This window comes from Oncorhynchus tshawytscha, linkage group LG23 (assembly GCF_018296145.1).
Source record: "Oncorhynchus tshawytscha isolate Ot180627B linkage group LG23, Otsh_v2.0, whole genome shotgun sequence".
NCBI classification, from domain to species: Eukaryota; Metazoa; Chordata; class Actinopteri; order Salmoniformes; family Salmonidae; genus Oncorhynchus; species Oncorhynchus tshawytscha.
The window spans coordinates 5,662,050-5,683,226 of NC_056451.1; the positions used below are offsets into that span (position 1 = coordinate 5,662,050).

At 47.6% G+C, this 21,177-nt stretch overlaps 1 protein-coding gene across 1 annotated transcript in view; it reads right to left on the minus strand.

The window, feature by feature from the left end:
* Window positions 1-10,897: 10,897 nt before the first annotated feature.
* Window positions 10,898-21,177, minus strand: part of LOC112246120 (forkhead box protein O6-like) — a 43,217-nt gene continuing 32,937 nt past the window's right edge. Inside the window, exon 2 of the mRNA XM_024386068.2 lies at window positions 10,898-15,415. Coding sequence (XP_024241836.1) covers window positions 13,742-15,415 — 1,674 coding nt within the window. The 3' untranslated portion in view covers window positions 10,898-13,741. The remainder of the gene's footprint in view (window positions 15,416-21,177) is intronic.

Genomic DNA, 21,177 nt, shown 5'->3' on the forward strand with positions numbered 1-21,177 from the left:
ACAATTGTTATTTTTATGAAATTCACTGAGTAGGATGGTCCTCCCCTTCCTCGGAGGAGGAGCCTCCACTGATGTAGCTTTACACAGTCATACAAAAATTGTATTTTCTATGACTAGTAAGGGGGGGAGGCAGAGAGAGTGCAAGAGAGCGAGAGATAAGGACATAGAGTGTAATATCAGCCACAATGCATGGGCGCACAAATAACTCCTTTTCTCCTCTGACTCCCTTATCTTTCTCGCTTTCTCTGTATAGCCTCACTAGTCATCTCAAGAAAAGTAAGAAAGAGTTGAGTGGAGAAGTACACTCCTGGATTTTGTCCATGTGACATTTGCGAGACAGTGTATTGCGGAGACAGTTGATACAGATACTACGATTCAAAAGTCTCTATAGAAACATACAATGGGCTAACAGTAATAGGGTCTAGCTTTTTTTTGGTCACTCTTTTATAAACTATTCATTTATCCTCTTGAAAAGGACGAAGAATCAATGGATGACCTTTCAACGTACAGGAAATAAAAACACCAACACAGTATGGGGCCTCAATTTGAGCCGTGCAAAACTCTCGTACACACACAAGTACACTCTCACACACACTTGTGATTTCCCACTTGAGTGCGAGCCAATGGAGAAAACAAGGAAACAAGTGACAGCCAAGCCAAATTGCTGATGGTAAAGACATCTAGAAAGACATGAAGGAGAGGGGGAGGGAGAGAGATAGAGAGAGAGAGGGTGAAGGGTGATGAAGAGAGAGAGAGAGAGAGATAGGGTGAAGGGTGATGGAGACAGAGAGAGAGATAGAGAGGGTGAAGGGTGATGGAGACAGAGAGAAAGAGAGAGAGAGAGTGAGAGGGTGAAGGGTGATGGAGACAGAGAGAGAGAGAGAGAGAGAGAGAGGGTGAAGGGTGATGGAGACAGAGAGAGAGCGAGTGAGAGAGAGAGAGAGAGAGAGAGGGTGAAGGGTGATGGAGACAGACAGAGAGAGAGAGAGAGAGAGAGAGAGAGAGAGGGTGAAGGGTGATGGAGACAGACAGAGAGAGAGAGAGAGAGAGAGAGAGGGAGAGATAGGGTGAAGGGTGATGGAGACAGAGATAGAGAGAGAGAGAGATAGAGAGGGTGAAGGGTGATGGAGACAGAGAGAGAGAGAGAGAGAGAGTGGTGAACGGTGATGGAGACAGAGAGAGAGAGAGAGAGAGAGGGTGAAGGGTGATGGAGACAGAGAGAGCGAGTGAGAGAGAGAGAGAGAGAGAGAGGGTGAAGGGTGATGGAGACAGAGAGTGAGAGAGAGAGAGAGAGAGAGAGAGAGAGGGTGAAGGGTGATGGAGACAGAGAGAGAGAGAGAGAGAGAGAGAGAGAGAGAGAGAGAGAGAGAGAGAGAGAGAGAGAGAGAGAGAGAGGGTGAAGGGTGATGGAGACAGAGAGAGAGAGAGAGAGAGTGAGAGGGTGAAGGGTGATGGAGACAGAGAGAGAGAGAGAGAGAGAGAGAGGGTGAAGGGTGATGGAGACAGAGAGAGAGCGAGTGAGAGAGAGAGAGAGAGAGAGAGAGGGTGAAGGGTGATGGAGACAGAGAGAGAGAAATATTCCCCAGAGACATAGTGATGGTAATATGCCTCTGAAGACACATGCCCCTAGCTATGCCACGAGGCTGCTTTGCTAGCGCTGACTGGATTAGGTTCTGGGACACCGCCGATAGCATCGACGAGCTAACCACCTTTTATGCACGCTTTGACAAAAACAACACCGAGCCGTGCACGAGGACCCTCGTTGACCCAGGGGACTGGGGGGGGGGATCTCGCTCTCCGAGGCCCGCGCGAGGAAGGTTTATGATCAGGTCAACACTCGTAAGGCCGCCCTGGAATACTGCCTGGCAGTATTCCAGGGCGCATTCTCAGAGCATGCACAGAATAGCTGGCTGGCATATTCACAGTCATTTTCAACCTTTCAGTATGTAATCCCCACATTTCTCAAGCTGACCACCATCATTACTGTTCTCAAGAACAAAGCCTCCCATCAGTAACACACTACGCCTCCAGGGACTCAAATCCTGCAGTGCCAGACGTGTCCCCCTGCTTAAGCCAGTACATGTCCAGGCCCGTCTGAAGTTTGCTAGAGAGCATTTGGATGATCCAGAAGAAGATTGGGAGAATGTCATATGGTCAGATGAAACCAAAATATAACTTTTTGGTAGAAACTCAACTCGTCGTGTTTGGAGGACAAAGAATGCTGAGTTGCATCCAAAGAACACCATACCTACTGTGAAGCATGGGGGTGGAAACATCATGCTTTGGGGCTGTTTTTCTGCAAAGGGACCAGGATGACTGATCCGTGTAAAGGAAAGAATGAATGGGGCCATGTATCGTGAAATGTTGAGTGAAAACCTCCTTCCTTCAGCAAGGGCATTGAAGATGAAACGTGGCTGGGTCTTTCAGCATGACAATGATCCCAAACACACCACCCAGGCAACAAAGGAGGGGTTTCGTAAGAAGCATTTCAAGGTCCTGGAGTGGCCTAGCCAGTCTCCAGATCTCAACCCCATAGAAAATCTTTGGAGGGAGTTGAAAGTCCGTGTTGCCCAGCAACAGCCCCAAAACATCACTGCTCTAGAGGAGATCTGCATGGAGGAATGGGCCAAAATACCAGCAACAGTGTGTGAAAACCTTGTGAAGACTTACAGAAAACGTTTGACCTCTGTCATTGCCAACAAAGGGTATATAACAAAGTATTGAGATAAACTTTTGTTATTGACCAAATACTTATTTTCCACCATAATTTGCAAATAAATTCATAAAAAATCCTAAAATGTGATTTTCTGGATTTTTTTTCTCATTTTGTCTGTCATAGTCAAAGTGTACCTATGATGAAAATTACAGGCCTCTCTCATCTTTTTAAGTGGGAGAACTTGCACAATTAGTGGCTGACTAAATACTTTTTTGCCCCACTGTATATATCTAACCCTACCACCCCAGTATCCCTGCACATTGTAAAGATGGTATTGGCACTGTCCCTGAAACTGATCCTGTATATAGCTTACTTACTTTCTCTGGTTCTTCTTATTTCTATTTCGGCTGTGTTTTTGTTTTCTTGACATTTTAAACAATGTTTCATAGTACTACTGCATTGTTGGGAAAGAGCAAGCAACCCCCCCCTCTGATACCCATAACCCCCAACTGGAGGTCCATAGTGCACTGGAGGATACATGTGTATGCCAACGCTATGTCTGCCATCTGATCGAGTCAATGAAGCAGGCAGAGTAAGGGAGGGAGCAAGAGAGGGATGTAATAGTGTAAGAAGGAGAGCGAGAGATGGAGAGAGAGAAGAGGGAGCGCTGCATGGGCCACCACAGAATTCATCTATAATTCATGGCACCTCAATTAGTGTCAGTGTTCGCAAGGGGCTGAGGGGAAGGCTGGCTGGCTTGGACTGGCTGTCTCCTCCTGGGCTGGGCTCTCCCCACGCAACCCCACTTGGTCCTCACAGGCTCACACTGGTTCCCCCCTGGTCCCACAACACAAGAACCACGGACACCAGCCTGGATGGATGGACCACCCTGGGCCCTGCCTCCAAAAGCCACCCACAACCTTGACCCTGTTACCAGATCAGTTTGTGCTGTGTAGCCGACTCCAATGGTAGTTGTCATGCTTGGCATGACAATGAACCAGGAGGAACCAGGAGATGGTGAGACAGCATAAACATATCTGGGATCAGGCTTCCTCGTGGTAGATGTTGTCATTAACCACATATCTAGGGTAATATTACCTCTTGCCTTAACCAATACTGTATGTGGTCGGTGGATGAACAAATATCTTACCCTGTATCAGTCAGTGGTTAGGGACCATTGTTAGGGGCCGTCTTCTACTTACTCCATACTTTCCACCCCTGCCTTGACTACATATCTAGGAATCAGATTTCCTCTCATCTTAACCATTAGGTGGTCTGTGGATGTAGACATATCTGACCCTGTATCAGTAGTTATGGTGCTGGTACACTACTGTACATCTCCAGGAGCTGCGCTGTCTCCAGTCCCAGCTGGACAGATGGTGGTTAGGCACCTAAGGAGAGAGCCTCCCAGCTGGGAAACACAGCTACTCAGGTATGGGCCTGCCTCTCCCTGGAGGCTCGTTTGGGAAGGAGAAGAGAGTGTCCTCTGTACTGTGTGTGTGTGTGTGTGTGTGTGTGTGTGTGTGTGTGTGTGTGTGTGTGTGTGTGTGTGTGTGTGTGTGTGTGTGTGTGTGTGTGTGTGTGTGTGTGTGAGAGAGAGAGAGAGAGAGAATGAGAGAGAGAGAGAGAGAGAGAGAGAGAATGGAGAAGAGATGAGATGAGCTGTGGGCTACAGCACTAATGAGTGAGAAATTGATTAAGACTGGAACAGTGGTGAGAGAGACAGTCGCTCAATCATTACCGGTAGTCCCAACAAGGAGATACATTGTATTCACACCCCTTGACTTTTTCCACATTTTGTTGTGTTTCAACCTGAATTTATATACACAACCGATCAAAAGTTTGGACACACCTACCCATTCAAATGTTTTTCTTTATTTTACTATTTTCTACCTTGTAGAATAATAGTGAAGACATCAAAACTATGAAATAACACATATGGCATCATGTAGTAACCAAATAAGTGTTAAACAAATCTAAATATGTTTTATATTTGAGATTCTTCAAATAGCCACCCTTTGCCTTTGTGACAGCTTTGCACACTCTTGGCATTTTCTCAACCAGCTTCACCTGGAATGCTTTTCCAACAGTCTTGAAGGAGTTCCCCCATGCTGAGCACTTGTTGGCTGCTTTCCCTTCACTCTGCGGTCCGACTCATCCCAAACCATCTCAATTTGGTTGAGGTCGGGGGATTGTGGAGACCTGGTCATCTGATGCAGCACTTCATCACTCTCCATCTTGGTAAAATAGCCCTTACACAGCCTGGAGGTGTGTTGGGTCATAAAATATATTTTGATTTGTTTAACACTTTTTTAGTTACTACATGATTCAAAATCTGTTAATTTATAGTTTTAAAGCCTTCACTATTATTCTACATTTTTTAAATGATTTTGGGGATACCTAAAGGGGTACAATGATCAACAACCAATTTGACAGAGCTTGAAGAATTTTGAAAATAATAATGGGCAAATGTTGCACAATCCAGGTGGGGAAAGGTTTTAGAGTCCAAAGGGAAAGGGGGATACCTAGTCAGTTGTACATCTGAATGCATTCAACTGAAATGTGTCTTCCACATTTAACCCAACCCCTCTGAATCTTAGAGGTGCGGTGGGGCTGCCATAATCGACATCCACGTCTTCGGCGCCCGGGGAACAGTGGGTTAACTGCCTTACTCAGGGGCAGAACGACAGATTTTTAGCTTGTCAGCTCGGGGATTCGATCCAGCAACCTTTCAGTTACTGGCTCAACGCTCTAACCACTTGAAGTGCTTCTACAAAGTATTAACTCAGGAGTGTGAATAGTTATGTAAATGTTAACTTATGTAAATGATTACATTTTCAATACATTTGCAAAACGTTTTAAAAACATATTTTCACTTTTATAGGGTATTGTATGTAGATGGGTGAGAATTTATTTTTTATTTAATCCATGTTGAATTCAGGCTGTAACACAACAAAATGTTGAATAAGTCAAGGTGTATGATTACTTGTCACTGAGAATGGATGGGATAGGGAGAGCTGCGACAGGCTAACCAATAACCATTCAGTACAGTATGTGGCGTTAGAGGTCAGGCCCAGAGGGATCCCATGATTGGTTCTCCAGAGAGCGGGTCACGCTACAACATCTGGCAGTGAGTCCATCTCCCCTCCCCTCAGACACTCATCTCGTCTACCCTCAGACACTCATCTCCTCTACGCACGCACGCAAGCACCCACGCACTCACTCACGCACTCACTCACACACACACACGGCGAGACGACCTTGAGAGTGGCTGCCGGATTTTCTCTTTTCTCTCACTGAGCAATTATCACTAAAGGGAGAGAGCGAGAGTGCTCTGGGGAGGTTCTTGGCGAGGGAGAGAGAGGTAGAGAGAGTGAGAGTCCTAAGTCAGAGAGAGAGAGATATAGCGTGGGCAGGGTGGTTGGCTCTAAACCTACGGGGTCAAGGCCTCACACAGACAGCACTACTCCTTACGCACTGGAATAGCTTTAGCAGAGCACTCGGGAGCTGGCCTGGGGCTAGGATTACTAACTCACGGCTGGGGCTTGGGGAGAGAGAGAGGGGTCAGAGGGGTAAGTGCGAGGGAGGGACTGTGTGCGCGAGCGAGTGCTGATATAAGCAAAGTGTAAATGGCGTTGGCTGGGAAAGGAGAGGGAGAAGGGAATCTGATCTGAGGACAGGGGTGATACATGCACACATTTAGAAAAAGGGTTCTCAAATGGTACTTTGTGGAGATTCAGGGTTCTACATGGGACCTTTTTCATCTGATGAGCCCTTTCTGGTTCTATGTCGCACCTTTTTTTTATAAGGGCTCTATTTTAACAAAACTAACGCAATGGTCATTCTTAGCGCTAGTGGTACCATTATAGGTTCAGGTGTGTGTCAGAAATATTTGTGCTGTTTTCCCATTTATTTGATGAAATAAGTTGTGGGTGTCGAGGCTTGGCCCATCACTGGCCAATCAGAACATCCTCCATGACTAAATATGTTGTTTCTTCAAGTTGTGTATTTATGGTCTTTTATGTATTGCATTGTCATCAACTTCAATTCGAATGTTGGTCCGTTATAGCCTAGTCCCTTAAATAGCCTGCCCAATATTTGCCAAATATGTTGAACAAGTTTGCAGTCTACATCGTTCTAATTGCGTTGCTTTAATATGGAAAATGCCCATGCGCCAGTTTTTACATGACAAAATTGCAAACTAACATGCGTTTGACTCCTTAGAGCCAGATGAAATTAGAGCCTTAAGAGTGCAGAGATTGAACGCCTAAAAGCCTGGCTGTGAGAGGTATACGAACAGATCCAAGAACGGTCTGATAATTGAACAAGATTAAATGACCTGGCTATGAAAGGTATAAAAACAGATCTGAGTACAGTCTGATACAGGAACAGATTAAAAGTTATATAGCAAGAGATCTAAGAACAGTTGATACAGGCACATATTAAATACCCTGGCAGTGAGAGACACGATGAACAGATCTGAGGCCAGTGTCAGAAGGAGGTGGAGAGAAGAAGAGACGGGCTGTGGGCTGCAGCACTAACGAGTTCAAAATTCATTAAGAGGGAAACAGTGGTGTGTGAGAGAGAGAGGGGGAGAGCGAGAGAGCGGGAGGTGGAGAGGGAGAGAGAGAGAGAATGAACTGTTCGCCTGTGGGAGAGAGCCTCCTGAAGGATCAAAACTATTATTGCCATTATCATTGTCTCATTTTCTCTCTCTCTCTCTCTCTCTCTCTCTCTCTCTCTCTCTCTCTCTCTTTCTTTCTTTCTTTCTTTCTTTCTTTCTTTCTTTCTTTCTTTCTTTCTTTCTTTCTTTCTTTCTTGCATGTACGCACACACGCATGCACACACACTCTCTCCTGGCGATAAGACGGAAGACAGGCCGCTAGCCCAGTGGAGCTGTAGGAGATTCTAATGAGATGTCTATCGCCTCAGTCCAGACTCTCTCTCCTCTCCTCTCAGCGAAGAAGAACCAACGCCACAGCTGCCTGCGAGGGGGAATTGCAAGAGCCTGCGTGAGACGAGATATAGCAGTGTGTGTGTGTGTGTGCGCGCGTCGGTGAGTTTGAGTGTGTCCGATGCGGCCTCATTGCCTCTCAATATTGTGATGGATGGCCTCACCAACACAACTCCCTCTTCTACCCACCACCGATACACACACACACACACACACACACACACACACACACACACACACACACACAAACTGCTCCCCACCCTACACACACATCACTGTAACTGCCCTCCAAATTCCACCACCCTTTCTCCCTCTCCCTCCACCCCCACCCAAGACCCTATACCCTCCCCTCCGCCCCTGCCAGGCTGGCCCTCAGTCGGGCACTACCACCAAAGAAACCTCACCCGTGGCAAAGTCATGACGACAGCTATAGCTGCATCGGTTCCTGTGCTCACCCCTCTCTGCTCTGACCTGATTCCGTATGAACACTGCTTCATGTCAACACTCATTCCTACAGAGAACCAAGGCCACACGAAGCACCGTTGTCTTCCGCAGTTATCGTCCAAGCCCTGGTCAAACGTAGCACACCATTTGGGACACATAACATGAATATTTCCACACGCATTGCTATCTTTCATTTGAGTTCAACAATGGCACACTTCTATTTTGTTATTTTTAACAATCAGTTGCTTACTGTTACAATGGTCCATGACTCCACATTGTCTGTGGAAGCAGACTCGGTATCGTTTGTCGACTGGTTGTTGACGGCTCGTCCCCAGCTGGTCCTTGATAAGCTGCAGCTTCTCTCTCCAGAGGGAGGGATGTTGACTTCTCTCTCTCTCTCTTCCTCTCTCCTGGGTTTTAATCAGTCACTTTTTTGCAAAGTGACTTCTCTGGTAGTCTGGACGCTGCTGTGTACACAAACTCTGTGGTGATTAAGGTAGCGGGAGAGAGAGATGCTGAGAAAGAGAGAGAGAGAGAGAGAGAGAAAGAGAGAGAGAGAGAGAACGCTTGTTAGCAGCCAGGTTGAAGTGCTGCTCCAGTTACTCGGAGTGAGAGGCTCTGCTTTTTTTTCACTTTCACTCTGTCTCTCACTCTCACTCTTTCGTGTCTAGCTCTCTGAGGTCCTTTGGTACCAGGTGATGCTTACTGAGGGTCAGGGTGGACTGAACACTGGATAACGCAACACACACACACAGAGAGGGCTCTCCACTACAGGCCTATTAACTACACTACTGCTGCCCTCAATTCAGAGCCTCTCTGTCTAACATACACAGCCTCTCTCTATTCCTCTCACTTCCTCAATTCAGTTCATTCAATTCAATTATCTCTCTGTTAGTCTCTCTCTCTCTCTCTCTCTCTCTCTCTCTCACACACACACACTCACACCAATGATACATGAACTACCAACCACCGCCACAGCCTGCAGTTGACCCCTCTCTCTGAGCTCCGCAGTCCCCAAGCCCAAATCCAATCCTCCCCTACAGCGTCACATGACCCAGTATTTAAGCACCAGAACCGTCTCTGATCCAGAACCCATGTGCCTGCTCTTGCCCACGGGAGGCTAGTTGAAGCGTCGCTATCTCCTAGCGATCAACCCTAACATTCCAAAGCCGCCGCCATAAGCAACACTCGCTAATTACTGTCTCAGTGTCAGCCCGTAATTCTAGACGCCAATCGGCCCTGTTCCCCAGAAGCTAATGCTACGCCAGTGCTGCGCTAGCTGATTCAGGCTACCGCGCTTAACGCTTAGCCCCCATGTGGGATTAGCCCATGTGTGATAGAGAAGGGGGGTGGGTGAGGGGGGATGCAGATTTGAGAAGGGGGCTCAGGGGTATTCACTTGACATTAATTGTGTCATCACCTCTGTAGCCCCCCCTCCCTCGCTCCCCCAGCCCCCACCTCCTCTGGATGTCTGACTTGGGATCTGCAGTAGTTTTAGTAGGCTACAGGGAATTGCTGACTTCATCTATATTAACCCTTTAAACCGGGTGAACTAAGAACAGCAGGACAGCATGGACCTAAGTCGATAGGGCAATTTACGGCAGACCAGGACCGTGATTCCATCTGAGCAGCTGCATAATGTATCCTGATGACAGTTATATTAGCATCTATAATGAGAGTGAAATAAAGCTATACTCTATTCTAAGTAGAAACACATGGGATCAGCATTAAATCAAAGGTATCTGTCTTCTGTATTATATTCTAGTATTATATTAACCTATAGGTCCTGGTAAGCAGTGCCCTCCCCTGACAGCCTTTCGCCCTGTGAATGTTTTTCCATGCTATACCATCACCGGGCTCAGTGAAGCAGACCTGCGTTGAGCTGTTTGAGTGGGAGAATAATGGCACCAGAATGTATAGCCTCTCTCTCTCTCTCTCCGATAGTGTGGCAACAGAAGACTGGTCCATCCCTGAGGCACAGCACCTGGGCTGGGCCGTCTGCTTTCTCTTCTCTCCTCCTCCTTTCCTGTCTTTCTTTCGGTCTCTCCTCTCTGGCTTTACCCTCCGTATGGTCCACCACCTCCCTCTTTTTCTCGCTCTCCCTCCCTCCCGAGAGCCTCTGCCGAGTGGAGTCAATTAAAAGCGCACATTTCAGTGAGAGGAGAATGTGTGTGAGTGTGTGTGTGTGTGGAGGAGGCTCCCATGGGGCCTGGCAGTATTGCGCTGCAGCGCAGCACTCTCCTCCTGTGACAACGCCTCCGATGGGACTGGGACAGCTGTGACCAACCTACAGCTTCAGTGGGGATGACAAGCCTTATTAGACACTCACCCCCTCATCACCCACCCCCCGCCCCCATATCTCTCTCACACACAGGCAAACACGTTTTTGCTTTCGCACATCCAGAAGGAGACACACTAGCATACAAGTACACACTTTCACACCGAAGGGCACACATGCACAAACACACACAGACAGTACACACACACACATTTCCCTTATGCACATACACCCATCAACATATGCATACACTCTTTCAAACTAAAAAAAACCTAGTCGTTCACAAACACACACTTTGGAAGCAACGTGAGTCTGTGTGTGCTGCATGTACAAAAAGAGAACCTTGTTGGACAGATTACCCTGGGATAATATCAAATGAAAGACCAAATTCATATGCAACACAACACATGCATTCGCTCACACAGGTATACGAAAGAACAAGGACTCGAGGACACACCAGCACAAGACAATGGAAATGTCATCACACAATTGTGACAAATCCTCGCACGGAACCACACAAGCGTAGAAAGAGCATGAAACAGATACTTTCTTTTCATTTCATTTATTTAACAGTCACCAGATAAGATACATTCGCTTTAAAAAAAAGAAATAGACGACAAAATTCATATTTTCTTTTTGAGTTTAAAAACTATTATACAATATCCTCAATATATAGATTTTTGTACAAAATAAAATCCTTACGACTGTAAAGGAAGTGTGACGCGGGAAAAACAAAGACCAAAAAAATTGCAAAGGAAATTGGAGTTGGCTCACAAACTACCACACTCAGGGGTGAAAAAGACCCACCTCTTTCATAAATAAATATGTGTATGATAACGTTTGACATTATATATAACTCTATTTTCCAATATCGGGGCATCACTAAACCTTTTTAGCACAGGCTAAAACATAGCCCTACCAAGGGGTCCTTTCGCCAAGACCTTCCACACATACCTCAGACTGAGATTGAACAAGAGACGACATCCTAGAATAAAGGATGTTGATCTCGAAGGATAGGGCCTGCTAGTCTGTGCCATACTTGACCTTTGGCTGTAATGATATGCCCCTTGTACGGTGTCCATGTTAGGAAATCCCCGGTACGGTGTACATTTTAGGACATTCCTGTTAGAAGTATTCAGTACAGTCCACAGCAGAGTGTGTCTACTGAGGGAGACAGGAGAGCTGGTTCATGTTCTTTAGGCATCAAACGAACAAAAACTAACTGAATCAGAGTGGGACAACCTGGACTTTGTCCAATAAGAAACACACATTTTCGGTTTCCGTTGCAAAGCGCTTTAAGGCGGTTCGCAATGGTGTGCGGCGTGTGGCCTAATGAATATGACCCATGGCTCTCTCCTGTCCCGAGGCTTTGTATGGTGGCTAGAGCTACAGTAAAGAGACCGTGGTCCAATTCATGGGGGCTGGCGTAGTCTAGCGTATAGGGTGTGGATCCGGATGTCCGCCTTCACACATCACCATGCCATATACACCCTGTCCCTGAATGTCCCTTCAGAGCATCAACATTACAACGACAACAAGAGAGAACGACGAACAAAGGAAACGCGCTGAACGTGGACATGTGTGGAAGGAAGGTAAAGAAGGAACAACAACCCTGTTTGACAGAGATGAATGCCAATCTGATTGGCTGATGGTTTTCATCGGTCTTTTCTACCCCTCTCCCGCTATATGTACAGTACCTTATATCAGAGAACCAGTCTCAACTCAAACTCCCAAAAGGCCCAAAACACAGCCAAGACGACCTCATAACATGTGATAGGGAACACAAGATACAGATGATGACAACGATGCTGATGACTTACAACACAAACACACTACCCGTTGAAGACACACGCAGCCAGAAGGGACGGGGAAAGGGACATGATCATGTGATTATATTGCTGTCGACCTACTATCAACCTGCGTTTACTTATTTTTTGTGTTTTTTTTGTCCTCCCCCCCCCTCCCCCCCTTCGGTGTCCTTTCCGGACAGACAAACGCGGACAGTGTTGTCTCCCTCCGGGCCAGGATGACTAGGTGTTAATCACGGCGATCAGAACAGCACATTTACGTTAGCGACAACTGCAGGGGTGAGAGAGAGAAAGAGGGAGGGGAGGGGAGGCTGTTGCGTTTAGATCCCCGATAGTGATGCATGGCTGCAGCATCACTTTGGAGATTAAAAGCAAGGCGCTGAATTTCAATCAAGCACAGTTTAATGGGTCGGTCTGAGGGATGATCACTTTGTCTCTGTTGGTGGTGGTGGTTGGGGGGGGCAGAGACAGAGAAAGCAAAGTTAAAGAGAAAAGCTGGCGCCACAAAGGAAAAAATAAACCCTGGTTGAGGCAAGGTGATATGCCATTTTCCATTTTGTCTTCTGAATATTCCAAAGATTAATTCAATGAACATAATGCGACCAACTAATATAACATTCACTTTCACTTGCACAGTAAAGTAAAGCACCAGATTATAGTTTTCAATTAGGTCAGTGAGGAGGCACAGATCATTGTAAGTCTGTCCCAAAATGTATCATTTGATTTGACCGAATACGAGCCAGCAACAAAGAGGCCAAATAACCAATCAATCAGACATTTTTGATGACATTTTCCCTGCTTCCCACTGGCAGTAAACATATCAGCATTGCAACCCCCATTATAAACATTGCAGCATAGCAACCCCCATTATAAATCTATGCCACAAATGTATCTATAGATCCGGATTCTTGCACTTTCTTGGTTTGTTCAGCAAAATGATATGTCAAATACCGTACCCACATCGCAAACAGCCAAACTCTGCATGAGTTTGTCTGCTACAGTACGTGACAAATACGTTTAGCGTTTGCTGCAGTCTGCCATGGAGTGCAAGATAGGCGGGGTTTGCACGTTTGCGACAATTCTATTGGCTCCATTGCGCCAGGCAAACTCAATCAAGCCCAGATAAAGTGTCTGAAAGGATTTTGAATAGTATTTGAACCCAGGTCTGTATGTGAGTGAGCTGTGGAGTCTGACCCACTTGTTTTAAAGTGCTTGGTGAGTTCAGGTCTCATGATAGTAGATGAGAAAGGGACAAGGTTGGGCAACAACACAGTTGAGATTGTCATCACAGTATACAGCTGATGTGAGAAAAACCGATGTGACATGAGCTACAGTCTCCAGAGAGAGTCCGGGTAGGGAGAGATAGGACCGGGGCATTTTATAGCACAACACAGAAAGGTATGGGGGAGTGAGCGACTGAGTGTTTGTCCCATCTCCTCTGTTTTCAGTCCAGGAATGACACAGTTAAGCACAGTGCTCCCCAACATGTTAGTGAGGAGGGGTGGAGTCTGTCTATCTGAGGGGCAGTGAGGGCTGGCCTGCAGCACTCTCTGTAGTGGAGTCTTTTCTGAGGCCTGCCCTGAAGCACTCTGGGAAATGTCTCAGCCGGGCACCCAGCTCTGGTTGTTGTGGGCTTGCTGAGGGCCTGCCAGTCCACTCATGCCCATCCCAAGGCCCACCCCCATGCCCATCCCGATGCCCAACCCCTGCGCCAGGGAGCTGTCAAAGTTAAAGTCCATTTCCTCTCCGGAGTCCATGATATCGTGGAGGAGGATGGACTCCACGTCGCAGTCCAAGCTCCCGTGGAAGATATCCAGGTCCAGATCGGCTGGTAGTCTCTCGTGGGGGTGAGGCTGGTGGTACGAGCTACCATGGTAGCTGCCTCCTGTGCAGCCTCCCACCATGCCCAGTTGGTGGTGGTACAGTCCACTGCCCATTCCCTGGTGTTGGGGGCTGGGGTAAGTGTTGTGGCAGGGGTGTGAGGGGTGGGGGGCGGTGGCCAGGTGGCAGGAGTCCTGGGGCATCCCCAGCATGCCGGCCGGGTTGGGTGGCAGGGTGGTGGAAGCGGGGAGGTGGGCGTGGGACGGGGGGCTGTAAAGATAGGGGACTTTGTGGCTGTAGGGCTGGAGGTGGCCACCGCTGATGCGTGGGGCCAGGGCTGGGGCTCGAGTCGGTGTGTGCGTTGTGTGGTTGCTGTGGTTCTGACTGAGGTTGTGGCCAAGATGAGGAGAGCTGTGGTTGTGGTTGGTCACAGGGTTGAGGTTATGACTCTGAGTTCCGTTGTGGCTGTTGTGGCTGTGAGCTGCATGTCCATTGTGTCCGGGGTGGTGGCTGTGACGGGTGGAGCTCACTCCGTTCGTGGAGGGCCCCATCATTGGTTGGGCATCTCTCTCCTGGACCAGTATTATGTCCTTGGCACAGTACTGCTGTGGCCCTCCAGGGCCCCCTGTCAGCAGGCTCTGCAGGGCGTTGGTCCCTGAGTAGGCCGGCAAGGTGCCGCAGAAGCTAGCCGGCTTATTCTCCTGGATGGTCTGCATGGGCGAGTGGTGGCGCAGCATGCCCATCCCAGCCTGGCTGTAGACCGCGCCGCAGTACGACCCCTGACCTTTAACCCCAGGGTTGTAATGATAGACCGGGGGGAGTTTGTGGCCCGCTGCCAGGTGAGGATGATGATGGTGGTAGCCTTCCTCCAAGAGCCTCTCCTCCAGGCTGATTGCCCCGGTGAGATTAGCCAGCTGGGGAAGCTGCTCCACGGGTGGACAGTGGCCTCCCACGGCCCCCATGGCAGGGGAGCGGGCACTGGAGGAGGGGGAGGGGTAGAGGTGTGGCGAGGCCGAGCAGGACAGCCCGCTTTCCTCTGACTCCTCCAGCTCGCCCTCGGCCAGGATGGGCGACACACGCCCGCTCAGGGTCGACGTAGACGAACTAGCCCGGGAGTGGAGCTCCGTCCAGGCGTCAAACTCTCCTTCCACACCACCAGCTCCCCCTATGTTGCCTGGGAGAACTTTCCCCGGTGGGCTACCCTGCTCAGGGGAAGCCTGGAGCCCCACTTGAGCTCCAGAACCAATCCCTGGCCTGCCCACCCTCTTGCGGCTGACCCGGCCCTTGCTCTTCAGGTACTTGGTGTTGTTGTCCATGGAGACGGTTCGCCGGCGAGGTGCCTTTCCCATCTTGCCCCCCTCAGGGTTGAGCATCCACCAGGAGGACTTGCCCGTGCCTTCGTTCTGCACCCGGATGAAGCGCGTGTGGAGGGACAGGTTGTGTCGAATGGAGTTCTGCAGAGATAGATAGATAGATAGATAGATGGATAGATGGATAGATGGATAGATGGATAGATGGATAGATGGATAGATGGATAGATAGATAGATAGATAGATAGATAGATAGATAGATAGATAGATAGATAGATAGATAGATAGATAGATAGATAGATAGATAGATAGATAGATAGATAGATAGATAGATAGATAGATAGATAGATAGATAGATAGATAGATAGATAGATAGATAGATAGATAGATAGATAGATAGATAGATAGATAGATAGATAGATAGATAGATAGATAGATAGATAGATAGATAGATAGATAGATAGATAGATAGATAGATAGATAGATAGATAGATAGATAGATAGATAGATAGATAGATAGATAGATAGATAGATAGATAGATAGATAGATAGATAGATAGATAGATAGATAGATAGATAGATAGATAGATAGATAGATAGATAGATAGATAGATAGATAGATAGATAGATAGATAGATAGATAGATAGATAGATAGATAGATAGATAGAGGGGGGCAAGAGAGAGAGAGAGATGGATTCATTTAGAGTGCACATTACATTGTTCATCATATTATGTATATTAGCATTTTCACTGTTTAACACACTGAATCCCACCACTGCCACCAAACGTCACACTTTAGCTCTGGGTGAGGACAGCGTGTGACTTTCAGGCAATGAGTACGGGTGGCCTTTGTGCGTTTCCCAGAACTCCTCATCTGTAGACATCAGCTGAATCAAGTATGCATATGACCCGTTTTCATATGAAACAACTGTCTACTGGAGAGGAAACTAGAGTTTCAGGGAATTTGACGACGTGCAACCTGCCAATCTGATCCCAAGCCTGCTGCTCCGTATTGATGACTGTTTAAAGGTTTATCTCACACACATTGATGCCACTGGGGAGTGTGTGGATTCCCCTTCCAAGAAGAGCTTCGCTGATCAATACGTACCAGACAGCTTGTGTTCATGCTTATAGAGCTGCTATCAACTCACCATCGTGGGTCTACAAAATACTTACTGGTGCCTTGTCTGCCTACTAAACTGTAGACACCAGGGCCCAGTTTTTCTGAAGTTATCGATCCGAATTTCAACTATCGGATGTGATTGAATGCGTAGAAACAGAATGAATAGAATGGGTGTCTTTGTACAATCTATCAGGTGAGAGTGCCAATGATTGTCTGAACTGAAGACACTACGTCCACTTTATCTCTGTGAAGTGTATCCCTCCCTCCTTCTCCTTCCCTCTGTCTCTTTCCTCTCCACTTCTTCTCCTCCGCCTGGTAGATGTACGCTAATCCCTGGTTCAATATGCCTGGCTGGGGCTGGTGTTTGATGTGGCTGCCAGCCTGGCCCGCGCACCAGCCCCCCTCTCCCATGGCTTGAGTGTGGAGATGGATCGGATAGATTGAGCTAGGAGCTACCAGGAATAATGGATGGAGCCCACCAACCACCTCCTACCCACACAGACTCTCTCTATCACCAAATTCTCTTTCTGTCTCTCTATGACCCTCGCTCTTTCGCTCCATCACCTTCTCCCCTCCCTCGCCCTCTCTCTCCTTTTATCTCTGTCTCTCTTTTATCACCATTCTCTCTCTTTATAGCCTTCTCTACTCTGAGCTTTCTGCAACTTGTTGCTTCTCTTTCTTTTCATCCTCTTTCCTCCCTCTCTCCATGTCTCTTGTGTTTGTTAATAATATGCTGGAATCATTATTTACCATTTGTCAATGCCTTTCCCACATTTTTTTTTTTTGGGGGTACACTCAAATTCAATGATAAACTCTCAATAGATGACTCTGTTCATTCCCTTTCTCATTCCCAAAACAATTTGTAGGTGTATTAGACTTTTTCTTCAAGGGCAAGTGAAGGCCAAGTGAACAGTAAGAAATATTGATTGATTGACAACAGTTGTTCTGTTCTGCTTTTGCTGTAGGCGTTATTCTGAAACTTGAACGGCAAAATGAAACCAAAGCACCTAGTGTGGCTAAGTCTTACATTGGTACTATAGTACTATATTCCATTGTTTCAGATTGAGGTACATGTGGTGTAATTTAAGCGTTCATACTTTCAACGGCACCATTGTGTCGTACATCATTTGTATTCACGGCGAAGCGGCACAGTCTGAGTATACACAAATCAAATTTGTGGGGCACCAACTGAAAAGCGGCGACTGACTGAATCCAGGTGATCTGTGAATGCCTCCCTTCGGTTGCCTCGCTGTGACACCTCGAGCATTGGGTAACCATGGCAACTGTTGGTAAACGTGCAGGAGAGGGAGTATATGATATTGTGGTGGGTAGAGCAGGGAGGCAGAGTAAGGGTAGCGGGGGGATGGGGAGAGACGTTGGTTGTTTGATGCTGCAGCTTTCTCTCTAACTCTAAACAGCCTTTCTTTCATCTGGGCCGTGCCAGTCCGTGGGGGATGCCCGGTCGGCGGTTAGAGGCGGGCAACTACGTGCCTGCGCCGACTACTACCCTTTTCACACTATCGTGCCAACTGAAACTGTACTGTGTTTCTCTCACATATTTTCTTTTCACATTGATCTTTTCGGCACAGTTCAAGCAACTACGGTGGATACCCAGCCAGCTCAAACAGCCTGGCTCAGCAAGGTTTGGTCCGGGTACACCTGTCTCTCCCACACCAGAACATTACCTTATCAGATCATGACGAATGCTGTCCATCAAGTTAGATGACAGATTGATTGAAGGCCGAATGAAAATGAACCTCCTTCAATGGGACCGGACCCGGTTGAAGCCGTTACCGCGTATGATCTCTGATCTGTTGCAAACGTAGCATGTATGATCAAAAAAAGTCCCCCGCTATAGACTTGGGAGAGGGATTTGAACATCATCCCCAAGCCCTCTTTATCTGATGAATCCTGAATCCACCTGCTTAAGAGAGATTTAAGAGATTGCCTTCGTCCCAAATTGCTCCCTATGCTCTATATAATGCACTACTTTTGGCCAGGGGCCATAGGGCTCTGGTCAAAAGTGGAGCACTATATAGGGAATATGGCACCATTTGGGACACAGCCATTGCGTAAGTCGACCATGATGGCATAGTCAGCTAGCTGTTTGCTTCCTGTTTGCTGGCCTTTCTGTTTTGTTTTCAAACCCGGAGTTTCTCAGTAGTAGTCATCCTGTTTGGGCGTGGGTTTAGGGACTAAGAATAGCCCTGCCAGGTTACAGGTGTCCCTCCCTGTGTAGGAGTAGCCTAGCCCTGGCTTCTCGCCCAATCTTGGACTGAGTCAGGGGAAATATGGCCGGCCCATGCCCCTCTCACTCACGCCCCCAAAACAGGCAGTCGCAGGCAGCCGGTGCTAATCCCGCTTCATTCCGAGTAATCCCAGACAATTCCGGGGCTAATCCTGGAGTTGATTCGGGGGCACTCCCAGCTGGGCGTCTCACACAGTCCACTGCCAGGTCATCGTGTGCACCGCGAGCAGCCTGGAGACAGTATGAATCAATGGGAGGAGGAAGATGAGGGGGCAGACTAAGGAGATTCCTTTGTTAAGCATCCTGTCCATGTAAGACAATGAGAGGAAAGTCCATGATCTACAAGGCCATGTAATACAACCACCCTTTCAATTTCCTATCTGACAGAGCTAAGTGGAATGCCTCACTCTGAGTTTGTATACGGCAGAATAGAATGTTAAAAACGTTATTGTCTATTAAATATTCATAAAATTTTTCTGGCTTTCAGGAATAGACAAATGAAGGGTAGCACACAAAAACATACAATGACAACGGAGCACACACTCCAAACCCCTTGGTCCGGCAGCTATCTCATATTGAAATCGTTGCCAATTTATACAATACATAATGGCGGAAGGCAGAAATAATGACGTGAGATAGAGAGCTAACACACAAATGTATTGCCTGATCCCACCCGACTTAAGTGAACAGACTGTGCGGTATATCAAAGGTTGTCAAATCAAACTTCTATGAATATGTAACTATCACAGAGTGGGTATTTAAGCAACAACAACCAGTGTGCAGTAGCCTTACACTGTGATTTGTGAAAAGGGCATCTGTCCGATTATAGAACAATTGTAGCCAGTGGAAGACTGCGTAGCACATGCAAATATGATTAGTAGAATGGCAAAGCCACTCAGACCACATCAAGTTCACAGAACACTCATGGGTACATTCAATATGGCAGCCGGTTCACCCGTCACATACGTAACATTGACTTGAATGGGAATGTCCTTTCTAGTAAATCTATTTCTGTGGTGTGGCACCCCGGTGGCCCCAGAGAGACAAATCGGCTTGAGCTCAACTCTCGTTAGAGCCCACGATCCTGATACCTGACGTACATCTTCTTTATTCGCTCCCCACCAAGCCACTCCACCACAGCACTCTTTGCCCACAGATTAAGCTTAAAACCTATTAGCACCCTCAAATCTGACACGTTCACACTCTTTCCAACGCAGGTGGCCTCAGAGCAGCAGAAAGGGATTTTTCCTTTTCCCGAGACCGAGTATTACAAGATTTCCTGTTTTGGATCGACCAAGCTCTGTTCGTGTTCCGAGAATGAACAAAAACGGGCCCTGGTCATTGTCGATAATTCCCCTCTCTTTCAAACCCTTTAATTTGCCCCTCAGCGTTCTGGCCATTCACATTGATTCCTGCTCAGTCCTCCCCCCACACACCCACTGAGTTTGATTTTGGATTTGGAGTAGGCAGTTCAACTTGAAGAATCGATTCAACTTAATAGCCTTCAATGGTAAGGTTTGGCTTTAGACACATCAAGGTCTGACTGTCTGTAGGAAGATCTTCTATTGGACTAGCTTTGTGAAGGCGATATGGCTCCCTTTCCAATGTCCTTGCCCGAGGGTACCCCCGGCATTGCGTGAGTAGGGTGACAGTGCCCAGTTGCCCAGCCTGGCACAATGCCGATGTGTCCCCTCTGCCGCCACTCCCAGGGTAGCAATCTGCCGTTGAGACTGTGGTGAGCGGGGTGGTGGGGGCAATAGACCGTCTGGGTTGGCTTGACTGGCTGGCTGGCAAGGCTTGCAGCTGGGATAGAGGGTGAAAGGGGGGTAGTGGGGTGGGAGTGTGGAGGCATAGCGTGGAGCCCAGTGTGTGAGAACCCTCCGAGCCACACAATGGGCTGCCCTCAAAATGGGGCCCCATCTACCCCCCACATACTCACAAGAGGGGATAGACGAAACAGGTCAAACTGTTTAGGGCCCATCTTGTGGAGAGAGGGTGTGCTCATTCAAACAGAACCAAGTGATGAGCCCAAAGACAAGAGGGCTCACGTGGGAACGCCAAAAGAAACCACTCACCCGGTTCAAATAACTTAAAGGGTTGGATGACTGGCATGTTCGTTCTGCAAAGACGAGAATCTGTCTGGAAGCTTTTTACCGCCATTCGCCATGTACTCAATCGGTGTTTATCAATCCCATTTCATACAGAAAGAAGCCATTATGCTCCTCTGCTGTCTATGGGTATCTCTTCATGGCACGCCATTCATTAGATAAGCACAAATCAAGGGGGACCAGGAGAGGCTCTGGCTGTGTTTATTGTGATGCCTGTTTGTGCATCTACAGAGGAGGGGGAGGTGGAGGCTCAAACACAAGCAGTTTTGTTCAGGCAAAGGAATGAGTTTTGTCAGCTAAGCCTGTCTCCAGGCTATTGATGGAAATTAGCACCGGCTAAATATTCGCTTCCAGTGATTGATGTCACGGCTCGGCTTGTCCCCCTTTGAAGGAAAATAAAGAATGTAGAGGCGCATAGATTAATGG